This window comes from Macaca thibetana, chromosome 1, assembly GCF_024542745.1.
Source record: "Macaca thibetana thibetana isolate TM-01 chromosome 1, ASM2454274v1, whole genome shotgun sequence".
Classification (NCBI taxonomy): domain Eukaryota; kingdom Metazoa; phylum Chordata; class Mammalia; order Primates; family Cercopithecidae; genus Macaca; species Macaca thibetana.
The window spans coordinates 130,814,497-130,834,797 of NC_065578.1; the positions used below are offsets into that span (position 1 = coordinate 130,814,497).

At 40.3% G+C, this 20,301-nt stretch overlaps 1 protein-coding gene across 2 annotated transcripts; it reads left to right on the forward strand.

The window, feature by feature from the left end:
• Nucleotides 1-11,195: 11,195 nt before the first annotated feature.
• On the forward strand, nucleotides 11,196-15,626 carry CD1C (CD1c molecule). Of its 2 annotated transcripts, none has more exons than XM_050779790.1 (6): nucleotides 11,196-11,893; nucleotides 12,895-13,161; nucleotides 13,825-14,106; nucleotides 14,333-14,611; nucleotides 14,949-15,039; nucleotides 15,192-15,626. In XM_050779790.1, exons 1-6 carry the CDS (start codon nucleotides 11,836-11,838, stop codon nucleotides 15,211-15,213), a joined length of 999 nt encoding a protein of 332 aa, XP_050635747.1. In that variant the 5' UTR covers nucleotides 11,196-11,835; the 3' UTR covers nucleotides 15,214-15,626. The 2 variants fall into 2 exon arrangements, with proteins under 2 accessions (XP_050635747.1, XP_050635756.1); XM_050779799.1 differs by having other exon boundaries at nucleotides 11,199-11,893; nucleotides 12,898-13,161.
• Nucleotides 15,627-20,301: the final 4,675 nt, after the last annotated feature.

The window sequence follows — 20,301 nt, forward strand, 5'->3', positions numbered from 1 at the left end:
GTCAGTTTGAATTTTCTGTCACTCACAACCAAACTTAACTGATTCAGGATGTCAGTTGAGAATCAATTAATCATCAATGGCATTGGTCTATGAAATGCTTATTTGAGGCTCTTTATTTTTCTCATTGTGATGACCTATGTGGATTACTTAATTTTTATTAAGGCAAAATCAAATTTTGATAATAGCATCCAAGTTATTTGTATTTACGTTCACTTTCACTTTTGTCTTTATATTTTCTAAAGCAAGGGAGAAAAATGCAACTAGTCATTCCAAAATTTATATGAAAATAAACTTGCTAGAAATCAGAGAGAACTTCTGGGAAAATGATAGAGTGAAATATTTCATAACCCATTTCACTGAGGTAAATCCCAAGTAGAGGAAGAAACGTCATCTATATTGAATCTAGTAAAGAACTATAGCTGAAAACAAAAGCCAAGGAGTAACTATTTTTTATGTTTTCACCCTTTCTACTTTGTCAGAAACACTGAATAGAGTTTTGTCTTTTCTAATCCTTGTTAGACTTCTGATTTAAAGAGAGGAAGAGAGAAAAAATGCCAACTTGGTAGACACCTTCAGAATTTAGTTTTATCATAAAAACTGTTTGAATAATTAGACCTTTACATTCCTGAAGATAAAATAAACATGTAATCTTTTATCTTATTTTGTTCAACAAAATTGTTCAGAAAATCAAAGTGGTAAAGACAATGTAAAATTTAACATTTTAATACTGATGTTGTACACTGTTTTACTTAACATTTTGGAGAGTAATTGCCTTGCTCTTCAACTCTGGAAAACACTTTTTTTGTGGCTAATGTAATTGGTTTCTGTAACAACATCAGCAAATAAAATGATGCTTATTATTGAAAAGAAAGTTATAATAAAAGTTGGTATAAATTTTTAGCACACATTTTTCTAATTTTGAGTATGATGAAAGGTTAATATCTACAGTTTAATAGAAAAAGTTCAATTCAAGAGAGCGTAAACAAATCTACTAGGACCTTTGTTAGAAGACGACTATAGGGAATAAAGTATTATGGAAATGGAGAATAAAATTATTTGGGAAGAATCTTTTGGTGGAGCCAATGTAAGTGGCCTTTGGTTTTAGAAAACAAGCTGTGGCCATGAGTCTTTGACCTTGTTTGTATGCAGTGGCCTATGTGGTTGAACATGACTGACTTTTATATGCTGTGCGACTGCCTCCTTACTGCTGTGGTCTGCATAGGCAGTTGTAGGACTTTGTTTCTAGGGGCCATTTGAGGTTTTTATTGTGGTAAGTTGTGGCTGTTTAAGATGGGTTTGCTTAAGATGAGTGTTTAGTGGCTCTATGTAGATAAATGTCTCAGGTCAGTTGCTGAGGAAACACTCAGATGGGCCTTGGCCTGCAGAATGCTTACTGGCGAGAGTTCTATGAAACAGAACTACCAAAAGAGAGACGGAAGCAGGACTGAGCAGAGAGACACGGAACCGTGATGCAGTTGTAACAGAGGATCTAACAACCTCATAGAGAGTTCTGGAGCTAAGGTGGACCTTCAGAGGTTTTCTAAAATGAAGTAACGGGCTCATACCTTTGTACTTCCATATTTGATGTGAGCTTTCCCTAGGGAAAGAATGCCCCCTTAGGCAAAGTGGCTCCCTTCTAACAAAGTGGCTCCCTTCTACATAAAGCAATTTTTAGAGGGACTCATCTGTGAGTGGTCAGCAGCCAACACTCCTTGAAGCTGAGGAATAAGCAAATTTGTCCTGAAGAGGGTGTATTGCTGGCTGACTACAGCACCCACTAGAGCAAGGGTATGTCCTTATGGAAGTAGGGATTTACTTGCTGGACCTTAAATAAATGCCCAGGCCTCATAAACGGTGTCAATATTGTAAACAAAGGCCAAGGCCAGAACAAATCTTAGGAAATATGCATGGGATTCTACAAGCAGTAACGTTAACTAGGCTACCTCGGCATGATGACCAAGGCAAAAATTCTATTAATGGAACCAGAGACCTCTTAGACATCAGTTCTTCTTCCTCTTATTCTTCCTCTTTTTTTTTTTTTTTAAACGAAGTCTCGCTCTGTCGCCCAAGCTGGAGTGCAGTGGTGTGACCTCGGCTCACTGCAATCTCCGCCTCCTGGGTTCAAGCGATTCCCCTGCCTCAGCCTCCCGAGTAGCTGGGACTACGGGCACACACCATCATGCCTGGCTAATTTTTTGTATTTTGTAGAGACAGGGTTTCACCTCGTTGACCACGATGGTCTCGATCTCCTGACCTCGTGATCTGCCCACCTCAGCCTCCCAAAGTGCTGGGGTTACAGGTGTGAGCCACCGTGCTCAGCTGACATTGGTTCTTCTAAAACACCAGGCAGCAAAATAATTAGTGCCAACTTTTGCCTTAATTTTCAGTCCAGACTGAAAGGTCTGCAGTCTAGATGAGATACCTCAAATTTGGTTTATCTCCAATATTATTTTAAACTGGTTTCAGGGTCAAGAAGGAGTCCCATGAAAGAACTCACCTTGACTTTATGTGGCTTGTACAGAGGCCCAGGAATCATCCCACACTACATAGGCTCAATTTGCCTATACCTGTTATTGCTTAGATTTTTGAGACACAAATTTTGGCTTCACACATATAAGGATGGTAAATTCTATTAATAAACAACTAAAAAGGAAACAGAAAGACTCCTTTTTTTAAAAATTATACTTTAAGTTCTAGGGTACATGTGCACAACATGCAGGTTTGTTACGTATGTATACACATGCCGTGTTGGTGTGCTGCACCCATTAACTCATCATTTACATTAGGTATTTCTCCTAATGCTATCCTTCCCCGATCCCTCCACCCCACGACAGGCCCCAGTGTGTGATGTTCCCCGCCCCGTGTCTAGCTGTTCTCATTGTTCAGTTCCCACCTATGAGTGAGAACATGCGTTGCTTGGTTTTCTGTCCTTGTGATAGTTTGCTCAGAATGATGGGGAAACAGGACTTCTGTTTCTGGAAATGTTATACTACGTAATTTAGACCAACTCTCTTATCGAGGATGTCTAGAAAAAAACAATAAAAATATGAAATAAAATCTGCCTCAAGGCATCAAATAACCAACAAAGGGGAGATGAATTACTGGGTCAATATCCAGGAGAAGAGACAAGCTCATAGTGATGAACCTTGTATTTGGGGTTGCTTTTCTTCTCAGAGGCATCTACTGATTCCATGAGAGGCGCCAATGAGACTGAGAAGCTAAGCTTTTAACAGACTTGTAAATCTTCAAATATATAATTGAAACTCACATTTTAAATTGGGAACTTAAGGGGCTAATTCTAGGAGTACGTATAAAACAGAAGGAGAATAACCTGTGCAGGGATTACAACACAGTTCCAAATTGTCTTAATCTCTGAAATTAATAAGGCAATTTAGATCCAATCCCCTTAAATAAATATAGAGCAAGATAACATCATTCTGTGTCCCAAATTATTTCTACATTTTTAAAGTAAATGAACTATATGAAAATATTGACATATGTGAATGACATATGATATGAATGATTCAGTTTTTGGCAGGACAAAGTCAGAAATTCAGAGCATCATCTAAGAAAATGTATTACTATTGTCTTCACTTGCAAATATCACAGGAAATTATAACATTATGGTGGAACATTTGTATAGAAGACTAACATTACCACCAAATAATATAGCATATTACTTAGGGTATAAAATACAAAACCAAACAATTAGGATTATGGTAGATATGATGAATCAAATAAATTTAAATAAGGTAAGAAATTCTATATATTATCCACTAAGGTTTGATGACATATCCTCAAATATAAGCTAGGTAAAGCAGATTATTATTATTAATTTGTGTATTTCCAAGTGCTTATAATTCCATATAAAACACTTTTAGTGTGTTGAACAAATTTCTGAGTGTATGGAATTACTAGAAAAATTATATGCAACATTAATAGGCAAGTTACAAAAGTTAAATATAAACAAAATAATTTGAAGATTCAGGATATGACAATGCCACCATGCATGGTAAATATAATTGGCAACATCTAAAAATATGTGAAAAAATTCAACGTCATTCTATATTCTTTGATCCAATAACAGTCTTTTTTTTTCTCTCCTAAGCAAATGACACGTTTGTAGTATGTTAAAAGGCAAGAAAAATTAAGGAAAAAGCCCCAAGACTTTCATATGGTCTTTATTAGCCTGCTGTAAACATTAAGTGCTTTCTTTTCCTCATCTTCCTGGATTTATCTACCTTTGGTCTTTCATGTTGGTGACCTTTGGATGAGGTTTTTGTGTGGACATCCTTTTTGTTGATGTTGATGCTTTTTCCTTTCTGTTTGTTAGTTTTCCTCCTAATAGTCTGGCCCCTCTGCTGCAGGTCTGCTGGAGTTTGCTGGAGGTCCATTCCAGACCCTGTTTGCCTGCGTATCACCAGCGGAGGCTGCAGAACAGCAAATATTGCTGCCTGTTCCTTCTTCTGGAAGATTTGTCCCAGAGGGGCACCTGCCAGATGCCAGCAGGAGCTCTCCTGTATGAAGTGTCTGTCGACACCTGCTGGGAGGTGTCTCACAGTCAGGAGGCACAGGGCTCAGGGAACCACTTGAGAAGGCAGACTACCCCTTAGAAGAGCTTGAGCACTGTGCTGGGAGATCTGGTGCTCTCTCCAGGGCCAGCAGGAAGGAATGTTTAAGTCTCCCCAAGTTGTGCCCACAGCTTCCGCTTCCCCCAGGTACTCTGTCCCAGGGAGATAGGACTTTTATCTATAAGCCCCTGACTTGGGCTGCTGCCTTTCTTTTGGAGATGCCCTTCCCAGAGAGGAAGAATCTAGATAGGTTCATTCACAGTTTTTTTAAAACTTTTGTACTAAAAGATATAGTAAAAGTTTATCTCTAAATAGTTTAAAAAGATCATACAAGAGTAGTATTATCTTTCAGTCTTGACAAAACATTGGATTGCTTTGCTAATAGAAATAAATATAAAATTATAACCATGGTTGATTATATGATGAGGAAGTTGAGTTGACACCATTGTATTTCTAGGGATTCAATTAGTGGTAGTCTGCAATACTTCTTTAGAAACTTTGAAGGTATTAATGAAATGATGGATTCTAGAAAACAAGCCAAAAGTATAAGTACTTCCAAAAATACTTTGAAATTGATGTGTTTAGTACCAGTTTGGCATGATATTTAAGTAAAATTAACACCATAAGCAGAATGATATTAAAATCCCAATAATTCCTTGCAAACTTCAAAGGATTATGACATTTTTAAATGAAAAAATTAACTGATAGTATTCATAAGAAGATATCATCGATACTTAACAAACCTGCAGTTTTTAAACACTTTGACTCCAAATTCTGTAATATAAAGTCAGTCTTTACTTTGCATATTAATGCAGGACTGTAAAAATTGATCATGCAAGCTGAAACCATGTGAAAGGATCTCAATAATCAAGGAAGAGAATTACGATCATCCTGGTACACTGAAACATCTTTGTCAAAATATTCAAAGCCCACTTAATATTGGTTATAAATATATAGGGAAGTGAAAAACAGTACAACTATAATTTACTTAGCACACTATACTTTAAAACTTAAAACATTCAGAATTAAAGTGTTTTTTTTCCCTTATATTAACTTACCAAGAATGTTTTGAACAATGTTTGCCTTCATCTTCTGTAACTTAAAGATATAGAGTATCTTTTTATTCCTTGGTGAATTTTCAAACTCCTTTTAATGTTTGGATCAGCTTCCAATATTTTATACTTAGCACTTTCCCTTTTGGGGAATATCTCTGAGAGTTCCTTTCATGGGAAGTTTTCTGCCAGTGTCACTTCTTTTAAAACACCTTCATTCTTTTCACAACAATCACTTTCCTCACAGGTTAAGTTTGCCTTCTCTTGGTTCCTCTAGCTTCACCTCTATAGTCTCTCAAACAGTAGCATTCTCAGCATTCCCATGGTCAGCTATTTCTTCTACAGCTTCTTTTATATTTAATTCAAATCTCACTTCTAGCTTTGTCCCTTTTCTTCCTTACACATTCATCTCTGTTGTCTAATTTCCTCTTTCTATTATTCACTCATGTCAGATGTCGTATGGGTTTATTACTGAGACACAATGAAACTACAGGACTACACGCCTACACGCTTTGCTGTTTTTGCACCGAACAGAATAATAGTCAAACTGACAAACTTTGACATATGTAAAACAATTGGTCACTGATTATGATGTGGATTTGTTACTTCTACGGCAACTCATGTACTGAAGTCCTAGTGGTAGTTTATGCTTCGTGCAGTTACTAAGAGTAAATATACTGTGGCGACTGAAATTTGTGGCACACATTTCAAATTTGTTGTTGGGGAATTTGTGTTATTTAAGTAAAACCTTGCTGACTGAAATTTGTGCATTTTGAAACAGGGCAAAACAAAGACTGCCTATATCAGAAAAATGAAGAAGACTGTGTTGATTGTGTTGAATATTTTTGTGTTTGCTTTGAAATGATATACTACTAGAAATAAGTTTTGTGTTTGCTTCTGAGTGATATAGTATTACTACAAGCTTGGAACTATTTTGTATTGTTAATTTCTTCGATCGGACATTTTAAGACAAATAGAATACTTTTAATCTCTAAACTCCTGTGAGAGCAAATCTGTGATTAAAAATTTTTGTAAGAACAACAATAACAACAAAAATCTAGCCAGAGCCTAAGGTCACCTCAAGGTTCCTTCTTGTCTTTTGGTTCAGTTGGCCTTTTTTTTCCCCTACCAATTTTATTGAGGATACAGTAGAAGATTTCTTGCACTTTTATTTGGTGCTCTCAACATGATCTCGTGACCTATGTGGATACTGTGGGCAAAGCCCTCAGGAACCCACTCTTGTCAATGTCTTGGGAAGCTCAAGCATTAGCTTCTATTTCTTTATTTAGTTTCTAATTTTTAATTTTTTAATTTTTTGCAGACTTTCTTATCTTGTGAGTTCAATGCACGCATGTATATGTAATTTTTAAAATTATAGCTTACCCAGTATATCTATGTGTTTTGCAGTTTGTTTCTTGTTTTTTTTTTTTTTGGCTGGAGTGCAGTGGTGCAATCTCGGCTCACTGCACCCTCCACCTCTCAGGTTCAAGCGATTCTCCTGCCTCAGCCTCCTGAGTAGCTGGGATTACAGTCACACACCACCACACCTGGCTAATTTTTGTATTTTTAGTAGAGACGGGGTTTCACCATGTTGGTCAGGCTAGTCTCAAACTCCTGACCTCATGATCCACCTGCCTCAGCCTCTGAAAGTGCTGGGATTACAGGCATGAGCCACCACACACACAGAAACCTAAGGACCAAGTGAAAGGCAATACTTTAGGCTTCAAAATTTAGCCAGGGTGGTGCTTAGAATGAATGGGTAGGGAGTTTAGGTAGAATTGGTGATAAGATAGAGAGGATACCCAGGGTATTCAAGGATAAGTAGAAAGCAATATGAGATCATAGAAAAGTTAGACATTAGGGCAAAGAAGCCCAGAAGAGAAAGAAAATTCTATGTAAACAGAAATGAACAGAAGCACAGGACAAGTCAAAGAATATTTAAGTTGAAATGGAATTAGAAAATATTAAGTTCTTCCAATTCTGTCATTTTACAGTGGGGGATTAGTGCTTCTAGTAAGTGGTCCATCTAGGAGTTTTCATAGCTCTCAGACTAGGACCTTTTTTTTGCTGTTGTAGTGGGGAGAGGGTGGAGGATTTAGGCTAGCCACAGGAACTATGCTTGGAGCCCAGAATGAAGGAGTGAATCACTTCAATAAGAGTTGAGGAGGAAATGAAAGAACTTGTAAGAGTCACGTGGTTGTGGGAGGCTTGCAGGGTTTCTGTAATGGGGAAGTAGGCAGAGGGCAAGGTTTCTGCTGGAGAGGAAGGGGATGACAGAACTGTGTGGGGTGGGAACATGACACCAGAGTTCTGAGGAAACCTCTCTCTCTCTCTGTCTCTCTCTCTTGGGGTGCAAAAGTCACCCACTAGAGTGGTCTTAGGGAAGTGACAGGCAGGAAGAGCCCAGGCAAAGGCAAACACAACAACATCTGTGGTCTAAGCGAAAGGACAAGAAAAGGGAAGTTGGGGAAGGACAGGAAGAGCACAGGGCTCCCTCGGGAGAGCCCAGCCCAGCCCCTCTGCTCAAGTGGGGTTCTAATCATAGGGCGTCCCACCCACTTCAGGTTATTCTTTTAGGGTTTTGTATGTTCAGAGAGCTTAATAACCACTTACTCCTCTCCCCATTGCATTTTATATCAATTTCAGATTCTTGCATGTATATTTACAAGTATTCATCAGTATGAAGAGTCTGCCAGTTTCCCTTCTTACATTACCTCCACCCTTCCTTTTTAGGGATTGATGCACATAAACACTTGTGTATAAAATTGTCATGCCTAGGAGTCTGGATTATGTTTCATGAAAGCAATTGGAATATTTTAGGCTGGTAGACGTTCTCAGGATCACATTTCCCGTGGCAGCTCTGGGGCAGAGCGCTGCATGGACACGGAGGGATATGGACTGTGACAGACAGGCAGGGACTGTGGCTGTGATCTCTGTCCCACATGATGAAAGCAGGACTACATAACAGTCAGGTCAGAGAGGAAAAACCAGATGGAGGGAGAGAAATGACATGGGGACTGTGCGAAGCAAAGGAGAGGGAAGTTTCCGGAGAACTCACATTTCTAGGTGTCTATTTGAATGGGTATTGCCATGAAGGGGTGAGGGTGTTACTCACTCTTCTAGGTACCCTGAGGGGGAATTTCCCCTAAATACTTTTTGTTTTTTTTCCTCACCCCTTAATGTTTCCTCTGAAAACAGACTGATTTATCTCACTGATCAATTCAGGAGGGAAACTGGGCAAGTATACATCAGCACCTCCTCCTGCCCTTTACCTCTGTGGGCAAGTTGCTCCCCCAAAGGCTCAGTCTCGCTCTCCTCCTCCAGGCCCTAGCTCTCATGGGAATAGCTGCTCAGGTGGGGAGCTTAGGGTTTATCAGCATTGCCTGAACTAAGTGAGTGTATTAGTCTTCTTGGGCTGCCCTAACCCAAGGCAATAAGCTGGGTGGCTTAAACACCAGAAAGTTATCTTCTCACATCTCTAGAAGCTAGAAGCTCAAAATCTCCATCTGGAAGATCTCCATCAGTTTCTAGTGAAGGCTCTCTTCCTGGTTTATACAGACAACTGCCTTCTCACTATGAGCTCATATGGCTTTTCCATGGTGGGTGCACACATACACACACACACACACACACACACACACACACAGAGAGAGAGAGAGAGAGAGAAGGAAAGTGGAAGGGCACTCCAGTGTCTTTTCTTATAAAGACACACTGAGAGTTAGGGCTTCAACATGTGATTTTTTTTTCCCTTGGGAGGGTGCACAAACTTTCAGTCCACAACAATGAGGAGGCCACTCCATTTAGGGTCCAGTATGAGCTAGATCACTTGGATTACACACTTAAAGCAAATTATCTAATGGCACTATCAGAAGTCAAGATTGACCATTAGATCCATCTATCTCATGTTATTTTCAACTTGTTTGCTTCTGAATTCAAGAGGGCAAAAAGGATGATACTTACTGGGTTTTATAATATTATCCAGTATAGCTAGGTTATGTTGTAGTTATAAATAAACTTTAGAAATTGGAGACTCAACACACGAAATTTATTTCTAATGTAGTTAAACTGCATGTAGATCAGGCTGCTTTTCTCCATCTCATAGCCTTGCCATTTAGAAATTTGACCGCCAAGCTGGTACTGCAGGGTAAGATGATCAGATGTGATATTTTCAGTGGTCAGGACTGGAGCTGGCTAATGCTTCCAGCACCACACATTCCATTGCCCAGAAGTCAGTCCAAGACCTTAACCCAACTATTAGGAAAATACGAGGGTTGCCTCTTTCCTGTAGGACCATGTAAAAAAATGTGAATAAACACATAGTGTGGTATCTGCTATTGTTTTCTAAAACCACAAACCAAGCATTTGCCATTAACAGCACAAGATGGACAAAGATAACACCTGGTGTTTATGAATGATTTGGGTAGGGCTTGAACTGGGTATTGCTCTCAGATATTGTAGCTCATAGAAATTGCCACATATCTGTGGCCATCAGAGGAAGAGCTCATTGAGAATGACTTCCAGCCTCACTGTTAACACTGACAAACCTAAGTAAGAAATAGTGTATATATCAAAGTACCATGTTGTACACAGTAAATATGTAGAATAAAAATAAATTTAAAACAGAAACAATGTTACAAATGGGATTTTTCTTTCTTGACTTTCAGGGCTCAAAAGATCCTCCTGCCTCTGCCTCCCATGTAGCTGGGACTATAGGCATGTGCCGCCACATTTGGCTAACTTTGTTGCCCATGCTAGTCTCAAACTCCTGGGCTCAAGTGATCTTCCCACCTTGGCCTCCCAAAGTGCTGGGATTATAGGCATGAGTCACTGTGCCCAGCACAAATTCATGCCCAGATTTGAAGTGACTGCTCCAATGCATTCAGTGAATAATTAATACGATTTAAGAAACACTATAATAATAAATGTATTTCTTGGATCTCAAAAAGACTTTATGTTCATGTATTTACATATATTAACCAGCTAGGGTCACTGATAAGTCACTGAATACTTCATATAAACTACTTAAATCAAACATTGACAAATGCTGCCCTTTTTATGCAATGTATTTTGAACAGATCTCAAAACAACTTAAATTTGGATTTTTATGGTCTCCTCATGTATGAGTTCTCCTGAAAAGCTGCGTGTTCTGACTATCACAATCCTATACAATTCCACACTGTACAGAATTTTCAGTCCTTAGCTGAAATGCATGCTGTTCTTCCAGGACTTCAAATTATGGACTTCCCAGGGGGTTAGCCAGTCAAAATGCTTCTCTAGAGAATATAGTTCTAAGTAGATTTGTATTGGGATTCTATACATTGAAATTAAAATCACAATGCATTTTAATTTTTTGTTTAAACATCTTCTGCAGTTTAAAACTCTTTGATAGAAGAGATTACATTGTTAATCTCTGTGTGTTTACATGCCTAGTAAGACACTGGTACCAACCATGTACTGTGTAATTTTTTAGTGAATGACTATACAGATTAAATGCAGTAGAAGGGCTTCTTTATATTTGTTATGGTTCTATTCATTCTGAATGGCTGAAATTTAATCTCTAAGGATAATGTAGAGTAGACTGTAGCTTATACAATTGTGCAGGGAAATCCAGGAAGATGTAAAAAACAAAGTATCCAATTTATAAAAGAATCAGTGAGAATGAGGAAATAAGAAAGATGGATGAAAGGGGTGAAACTGGAAAGAGAAAACTTTGAGGACATTCAAAAGGGGGAAAGAAAGAGTGGAGTGATGAGAAGAGGGGACACTATGGAGAGTGGAGGCAAATTTAAGTGGAGAAACTGGAAGAATTGTGATCTATTAAAACAAGCAGGAACCAGAAAAAATGATGTGGTTTCTCCTTTTTATCTTACAAATGATATGCAAAAATCCAGAAGGATGAAGTGACTTTTCAATGCCGCACACCACTTTGTCTAAGGCAGTTGAGGAAGGGAAGTAGATATGTTGGAGCTTAGTGGCAGAGCAGCTGGAATCCTGAGAGAAGAGAGTAACTTTAGATCAGGGCAGGTGGGGAAATGAGAGATTGAGTAGGAGGCCCAAGGTTGAGGGAAGCACATCTTCTTAGTTGCTATCAGTGGCTGATGGGGAAGATTGTTGGTATAAGGAAGTCAGAATATAGATACAGAAGGATAAGTTTGCTAAGAACAGAGATCAGCAAACAACTTTTCTGAGAGAAAGAAACATCTGCAAATGACATGCTGTTTCTGCAGTTTCTGTTGCTAGCTGTTCTCAGTGGTGGTGACAACGCAGACGGTAAGAACATCACTGTTAGCCACAAGGTTACATGTATCTGGGTAGAGTGTGGTGGGCTTTCCCAAGATGGATCAGTGGAGATGCCAGAATGCTTGCCATCTGAGCGTACCTGTCTCCAGGTCCAGTTTACTCTTTTGGAGGATGGTGGCAGAGCATGGGCTCTGTGTAAGGAAAATGTTATAGTAGTGCTAAAGTAGTCATTAACATTTTTCTGTGGTAACTGGTTCACTTTCCATTTCCTCTCCATTTTCCTTTAAAACAAGCAGGGCCCAGGAAAATTATGTGGTTTCTCCTTTTTATGTTACAAATAACAAGTAAAGTCTAGAGAGATGCAGCAACCTTTCAATGCCACACACCACTTTGTCTAAGACAGTTGACGAAGAGAAGTAGATATGTTGGAGCTTAGTGGGAGAGCAGCTAAAATCCCGAGAGAAGAGAATAACTTTAGTTCAGAGCAGGTGGGGAAATGAGAGATTGAGTAGGAGGCCGAAGGTTGAGCGAAGCAGATCTTCTTAGTTGCTATCAGTGGCTGGTGGGGAAGATTGTCTGTTGGTAGAAGGAAGTCAGAATACAGATACAGAGGAATAAGTTTGCTAAGAACAGCAACAACTTTTCTGAGAGAAAGAAACATCTGCAAAGGACATGCTGTTTCTGTAGTTTCCGCTGCTAGCTGTTCTCCCAGGTGGTGACAATGCAGGTAGTATGAACATCTCTGTCAGCTGCAAGGTTACATGTATCTGGGTAGAGTGTGGTGGGCTTTCCCAACATGGATCAATGAAGATGTCAGAATGCTTGCCATCTGAGCATACCTGTCTCCAGGTCTAGTTTACTCTTTCAGAGGATGGTGGCAGAGCATGGGGCTCTGTGTAAGGAAAATGTTATAGCTAAAGTAGTCATTAACGTTTCTCTGTGGTAACTGGTTTACCTTGCATTTTGTATCCATTTTCCTTGCCTCTCTCTTTTTTTTTTCCTTACACTACTTGCCCTCCTTCCACCAAAAGCAGCCCAGGAACACGTCTCATTCTATACTATCCAGATCTTATCATTTGCCAACCAATCCTGGGCACAAGGTCAGGGTTCAGGATGGCTGGATGAGTTGCAGACTCATGGCTGGGAGAGTGAATCAGGCAGAATAATTTTCCTGCACACCTGGTCCAAGAGCAACTTCAGCAACGAAGAGTTGTCAGACCTAGAGTTGTTATTTCGTGTCTACTTCTTTGGATTAACTCGGGAGATTCAAGACCATGCCAGTCAAGATTACTCAAAATGTAAGTTCAATCAACTAAATTATGGGAGTTCTTTAGAATGTTCTATTTATGGGAAATATTCTCCACTAATTTCTGGGCCATTTCCCATTATCCCATCCTACCATAAAATTCTGCATACATGAACCTTTTAAAGGATATTTCTGATGTTGACTCCCTCAAATTTCCTAGGCTCTTGCTATTTTTGGAATTTTTTTTTTCTTGTGCTTTGTTATCTTCCCCCTGTGGTCTCCCTCTGTATCCTACAATCCAGAGGCACACAGCTGTCCCACTCTGTGCTTGACTTTTAAAATAAAATCTATTCCCCCATTCAATTTCTTCAAAGATCTATGTCCACAGTTCAACGACCATTATGACCAATTTCATGCATCATGGAATGCTATCCTCCCACCTCCCCCACACAGGCTCCCACTTCACCCTCTATCCTATATTATGTGGCTCACCTATCATTTTTCTACATCTTCCTCAGCCACTTTTTCTTGTTAATTCAAGGCATTTATCTCTTATTGTCCCCCTTCCCTATCCCCAGCAATTTTTCTCTCTTGTTTCTAATTAAATATGTCTTTGGTTTACTCTCACATCCACATAAAGCTTTTTTGCAGGTTTTTATACTGTTGTTTTCACTTTTTTGTTTGAAGTCTTTTTCTCATTTTTCCCTTCCTCCAGATCCCTTTGAAGTACAGGTGAAAGCAGGCTGTGAACTGCATTCTGGAAAGAGCCCAGAAGGCTTCTTTCGGGTAGCTTTCAACGGATTAGATTTACTGAGTTTCCAAAATACAACATGGGTGCCATCTCCAGATGGCGGGAGTTTGGCCCCAGGTGTCTGTCATCTACTCAATCATCAGTATGAAGGCGTCACAGAAACAGTGTATAATCTCATAAGAAGCACCTGCCCCCGATTTCTGTTGGGTCTCCTGGATGCAGGGAAGATGTATCTGCACAGGCAAGGTCAGTAGTTTCAGCCCCTTCCTCTAAGATTTTTCTATTCAAGTCCTGCCCCTTCTGTTCCCACCCTTCAAACTCAGGACAAGAAAGAGGACAAGAAGCAGAGGGGTTGCTGGGTAATCATTTCTTAGAGGCAAGAAAAAGATAACTGTGCATATTCATGTGAATGTGTGCATGTGGATGTAAGCTGTAAGTTTCTTCATCAGAATACTTTTTCCGCTGTCTGCAGTGAGGCCAGAGGCCTGGCTGTCCAGTCGCCGCAGCCTTGGGTCTGGCCGTCTGTTGCTGGTTTGTCATGCCTCCGGCTTCTACCCAAAGCCTGTTTGGGTGACATGGATGCGGAATGAACAGGAGCAAGTGGGCACTAAACACGGTGATGTTCTTCCTAATGCTGATGGGACATGGTATCTTCAGGTGATCTTGGAGGTGGCATCTGAGGAGACTGCTGGCCTGTCTTGTCGAGTGAGACACAGCAGTCTAGGAGGCCAGGACATCATCCTCTACTGGGGTAAGATTGGAGGTTGGAAGTGTAGGTAGGTGATTCTTGAGCCTAAAGGGTAGGGGAGAGGAAATTTTGAGGATGGCAGACCTAGATGAGGGATTGTAGGAAGAAATGTAGAGATTAATTTAAAGAACAGTGGAGTAAGACCTGAGGGATATATGGATACTAGAGATTTAAGGGGAAATGAGGAATCCTTCCTTGAGTAAGTTTGGGAATAGAGTGACTGAAATAGGAAAACTGATGCAAGTCATCCAATGCACATGTTAAGTAAGGAAATCAATAGATGGAGTAGAATCAGCAGTGAGTTTAAAATGGCATCCATGTATCTTTCCAATATGTGCAGGACACCACTTTTCCATGAATTGGATTGCCTTGATAGTGCTGGTGCCCTTGGTGATTCTAATAGTCCTTGTGTTACGGTTTAAGAAGCACTGGTGAGTTTTTTGTATTTCCTCCTCTCCTCCCAGTTTCTTATTTCACATTCTATTTTTAGCTCTCTTAGCTTTTCTCTGTTGACTACTCCACCTTATCCTCAGTTACCACCTCCAACTTATTCAGGGTTTCTCCCATTCCTGTTCCTTCACAGCTCATATCAAGACGTCCTGTGAGACTCTTCCCCCGACTCCCCCATTGTAATAAGAACCCAGCAGCCCAGGAGCCTAGTACAACAGAGTGATGCCATCCCGTCGACTCTCCATTTAAATGGTTTCTCTTTCTGCCTGATAAACATTTGTTAATATAAATCAAATTATAATTTAGAATGGTTTTCTTGGAATCTCCACTTTTTTAAATAGCACTCAACCTTCAAAGCCCATTTCTAATGTCATTTCCTCCAGCGATCTTCCTTGACCCATAATGAACCAAGAGAGCCCCTCAACTGCTATGTGCATGCAATACTTCCTACCCTGTGTTGCAGCTACTTGGGTCTTTCACTTCACATTTTTAAGCTTTTTGGAGGGCAAGGATCATGATAAATGTGCCTTTCCTGCATATGATGTGCTCAGTGAAACACAAAACAAAACACCACATCTAAGTTGGATTAACTGTCATCTTGGCAATTTTTCTCATTATATTCCTTCCCAATGCTGTTGTAGCATTTGAAATACTTATGCTTCTCTTTTTGTTTAAATGCTTCACACCTAGCAGATAAGTTCCACTCTCCTTTAGCTCCCTCATTTTCTCCTTAAACATTTAAGGAAAAGTGCAGCCTTGTGCCTGGATACACTTATTTTCTAAACACAGAGAATTACAAATGCAAATAGAGAGACAGAGAGTGCAAGTTATGTGTGATGATGAGTGGTTTGCAGTTACGTCACAGAATACTTAAGAAAGAGGAACAAGAGACTTGGTCCTCAGGGTTGGAGTGGGATCAAGGCAACTGTTGTGCTGTATATGCAAGACAAATTTCCTAAAGCACTGTGCTATCGGAGATAGCCTTGGCTAAACTTTAGTCTCTTTACGTTTCATTCACTAATTCAACGAATATTTTTTGGGTACTGAGTTGAGACAGGCACATACAGGTTCTAAACTGGTGGCAGATAAAACAAATGAGATTGTGTCCACTCTCCTGAAGTTGCGATGTTTGCTTCCTCAATCTGTCCATGTTTCTTTTTTATTGTTTTCATTTTTTTATTTCTTTCAACAATTTTAAATATATTTTATTGATGTATAATTTATAGTAAAATTTGAGTCTTTAAGTATACAGTTCCATTTATTTTGATAATTACATAAGCCCATGTAAACAAAATCACAGTTAAGATATTAAATGTCATAACCCCTCATACCTGTTTGTAGTCAAGCATACCACCAACCTGGCATTCTTGCAACTACTGATACACTTTATGTCACTTAAGCTTAAACTTGTATTTTCTATGCTTTTATTAAGATAGAAATAAACATACTTACTTGGTATTGGCTTTTTTTCTTCAATTTAGCATATGGTTGTAAGTAATCCATGCTGCTCAGTGTATTAGTAACCATTCCTTTTTATTGCTGCATAGAATTCCATGTATGGATATAACTTTTTTTGGAGGAGGAGGTGCCTTCCCAGATCTAGCAGGGCCTTTGTCTCCTTGTGCCCACTCACCCAGCTTGGGTCCTGCTTCCATTGCTCATTTCCTTGGCTCCAGGAGACCCTAGGTGACTCTGCTGCACCCTTAGTCACCTTGTGACCTACAGATACTGAGAGGTCAATAGAGAGGATGCTAGGACACCCAGGAAACTGGGAAATAAAGCCAAAAGTATATAAAATTAAACTTATTTTTGAGAGAAGAGACAAGATGGATGACTAGATGCAGCCAGGAAGAGCTTCTCCCACCAAGAGACAAGATCATCAAGAAGAACAGTATACTCTGAGAAGATCATTGGAAAGAAGGCATTGAGAGTGGATAGAGGGAGAATGCAGACCCTGGGCTGAAGGAGGGAAGAAGCTGAGAACCCTATACAGGGTTGCCAAACACTAGGACTTGTTCCTGGTCCTCAGTGGGGAAGGGGTTAGTTAAATAGGCATGAAGTGGTCCACTCTAACCATGAACCTCTGGATTCCTAACTGCAGGAAACCCCCACGACCCACACAGACATTTGAGTTGGCAGGGAGAGCTACTTGCAGAGTTGGCAAGGACAGGACTCCAGCTTCTGTGGAACCCAGAGGGTTTGGTGTGAGAACAGCTACAGTGGAGCATGGTTAGGGATGTCCATTCCCCAGGGCTTGCCATACTCCTCTAGGTGGCTTTGACCCCTTTGTTGACTATCAGACATGGACAGAACGGGGCTACCATGCTATTTGGATGGGGCTAGACTGATCTAAGTCCCCCAAAACTCCCATGTCTGCTGGCCTCTCCCAGTATCCCTGCCTGTCTGTACCTGCTTGCAGCACAGCCTCAGATGCTCAACTGAGGCAGTTCTCAGAGACCACTGCTATAGGTCTTTCACTGGCTGACCCTGCCAGACCACCAGAGAGCTTCTGCCACTGGCCTCTCATCAGCATGCACCTGCTTTCAGCACCCGCAACTGCTTTGCTGCCATGCACACATAGACATCACTGCCTTGCTACCACTTCTGTGCACACATACATGGAGATCTCATCACTGCTGCCCTGTCCCCACTAGCCCACATGCATGCATGTACCCCGCCACACTACCATCCCTGGTGTATATGTGCATGGACCTTGCCACTTTGCTGCCTCACCACCACCAGCATGTGCGTGAGTGTGGACCCCAACATGCCACTGCCCCACTGCTGCCAGTACATGCATGTGAGAACAGATCCCCACTGCCACTGCTCTTATGAAATACTTTTGCTGGGACCCCCCTGCCCCGTTCCGCCATAGGAGTGTTGTTGCTAGTGGACTGGGAACACCTTGGACCCTCCAGTGAAGCAGGTGCTCGGTCTCAAGGGGCCAAAGAACAAGGTTCTGGGCCTGGTCCCAGGCCCTCAGGCTTAGAGCATATAGCCCAGGAGTGCTGAGCTGAGCCATGGTCCCCTGAAATTGTCAAGAAATAAAGCTAGCTCACTGAACCAAACTTATACCATAGTCAAACCCTCAAGTGCATCAAAGAATATAAAAGCCTAAAGCCCCATTAAAAGGACAGCAACTGTAAAGGTTAAAGGAACATCAGCCCACATAGATGAGAAAGAACCAGTGGAAGAACTCAGACAGCTCTAAAAGTCAGTCTTCTTACTTCCAAATGAACACACTAGCTCCCCAACAATCATTCCTAACCAGACTGAAATGGCTGAGATAATAAACATAGATTTTAGAATCTCGATGGCAATGAAAATCATGAGATTCGGGAGAAAGTTGAAATGGAATCTAAAGAATTAAAGGAATCTGGTAAAATAATACAATAACTGAAAGACAAAATAGCCACTTTAAGAAAGAACTAAACTGATTTGATGGAGCTAAAATTTCGCTAAATAATTTTATAATACAATTGGAAGTACTAAAGGCAGAATAGACCACACTGAAGGAAGAATCTCAGAACTTAAAGACCAGTTCTTCTAATTAACTCAGTCACACAAATAAAGAAAAAATAATACAGAAGGATAAACAAAATTTCAGAGAAATATGACATTATGTAAAGAGACCAAACATATACTCACTGATGTCCCTGAAAGACAGAGAGAGAGAGTGTGTGCAAACAATTGAAAACATATTTGAGGATATTGTCCATGACAATGTTCTCAACTTCACTATAGAGGTCAACATTCAAATTCAAGAAATTCAGAGAACTCCTTAGAGATACTATACTAGACAACCATCCCCAATTACACATAATAATCAGATTATCCAAGGTCAATGTGAAAGAAAAAAATACTAAAGGCAAGCAAAGAGGAGGAGTAGGTCACCTACAAAGGGACGCCAATCAAGCTAACAGCATATCTTTCAGCAGAAACCTTAGAAGCCAGAAGACATTGAAGGCCTATATTCAGCATCCTTAAAGAAAAGAAATTCTGACCCAAAATTTAATATCCAGATTTCTATGTGAAAGAGAAATAAAATTCTTTTCAGCCAAGCAAATGCTAAGGAAATTTATTACCACCAGACCTGCCTTACAAGAAATCATTAAGGGAGTGCTAAATATGGAAATAAAAAGACCCTTACCAGTCACCACATAAATGCACTTAAGTAAACAGACCAGTGACACTATAAAGGAACTGCACAATCAAGTCTACACAGCAACTAGCTAACAACGATGACAAAATCAACTTCTCACTTATCAATATTTACCTTGAAGGTAAATGAGCTAAACACCCCACTTACAAGGCACAGAGTGGCAAGTTGGATAAAGAAACAAGACCTGGCCTCATGCCTGTAACCCTAACACTTTGAGGCTAAGGCAGGCAGATTGCTTGATCCTGTGAGTTTGAGACCAACCTAGGCAACATGGCAAAACCCTATCTCTACACACACACACACACACAAATACAAGAAAATTAGCTAAGAATGGTGGCACATGCCTGTAGTCCCAGCTACTTAGGAGGCTGAGGTAGGAGGATCACCTGAGCCTGGGGAAGTGGAGGCTGCAGTAAGTTGTGATCATCCCATTGCACTTCAGCCTAAGTGACAGAGCAAGATCCTGTCTCAAACAAAAAAAAAAATTGGCTGAGCGCAGTGGCTCAGGCCTGTAATCTCAGCACTTTGGGAGGCCGAGACGGGCGGATCAGGAGGTCTGGAGATCCAGACCATCCTGGCTAACATGGTGAAACCCCGCCTCTACTAAAAATACAAAAAACAAAACAAAACAAAACAAACAAACAAAAAAACCTAGCCGGGCGTAGTGGCGGGCGCCTGTAGTCCCAGCTACTCGGGAGGCTGAGGCAGGAGAATGGCGTGAACCCGGCAGGCGGAGCTTGCAGTGAGCCGAGATCGCCCCACCGCACTCCAGCCTGGATGACAGAAGGAGACTCCATCTCAAAAAAGAAAAAAAAGAAAAGAAATAAAAAAAGAAAAAACGAAAAGAAAAGATAAAAGAAACAAGATCTACCTGTTGTCTTCAAGAGACCCATCTCACATGCAAGGACACCCATAGGCCAAAACTAAAGGGATGGTGAAAAATCTGTCAAGCATACAGGAAAGAAAAAAGAGCAGGGGTTGCTATTTTTATTTCAGACAAAATAAACTTTAAACCAACAACTATCAAAAAGGACAAAGAAAAACTATTTAATGATAGAGGGTTGAATTTAATAAGACTTAG

Excerpts from the sequence above, each read along its gene's own strand:
- CD1C (XM_050779790.1), top strand. The coding sequence starts at position 11,836 with ATGCTGTTTCTGCAGTTTCTGTTGCTAGCTGTTCTCAGTGGTGGTGAC. Across the intron at positions 14,612-14,948 it reads GGACATCATCCTCTACTGGG|GACACCACTTTTCCATGAAT; the intron begins GTAAGATTGGAG and ends CAATATGTGCAG. Across the intron at positions 15,040-15,191 it reads TTACGGTTTAAGAAGCACTG|CTCATATCAAGACGTCCTGT; the intron begins GTGAGTTTTTTG and ends GTTCCTTCACAG.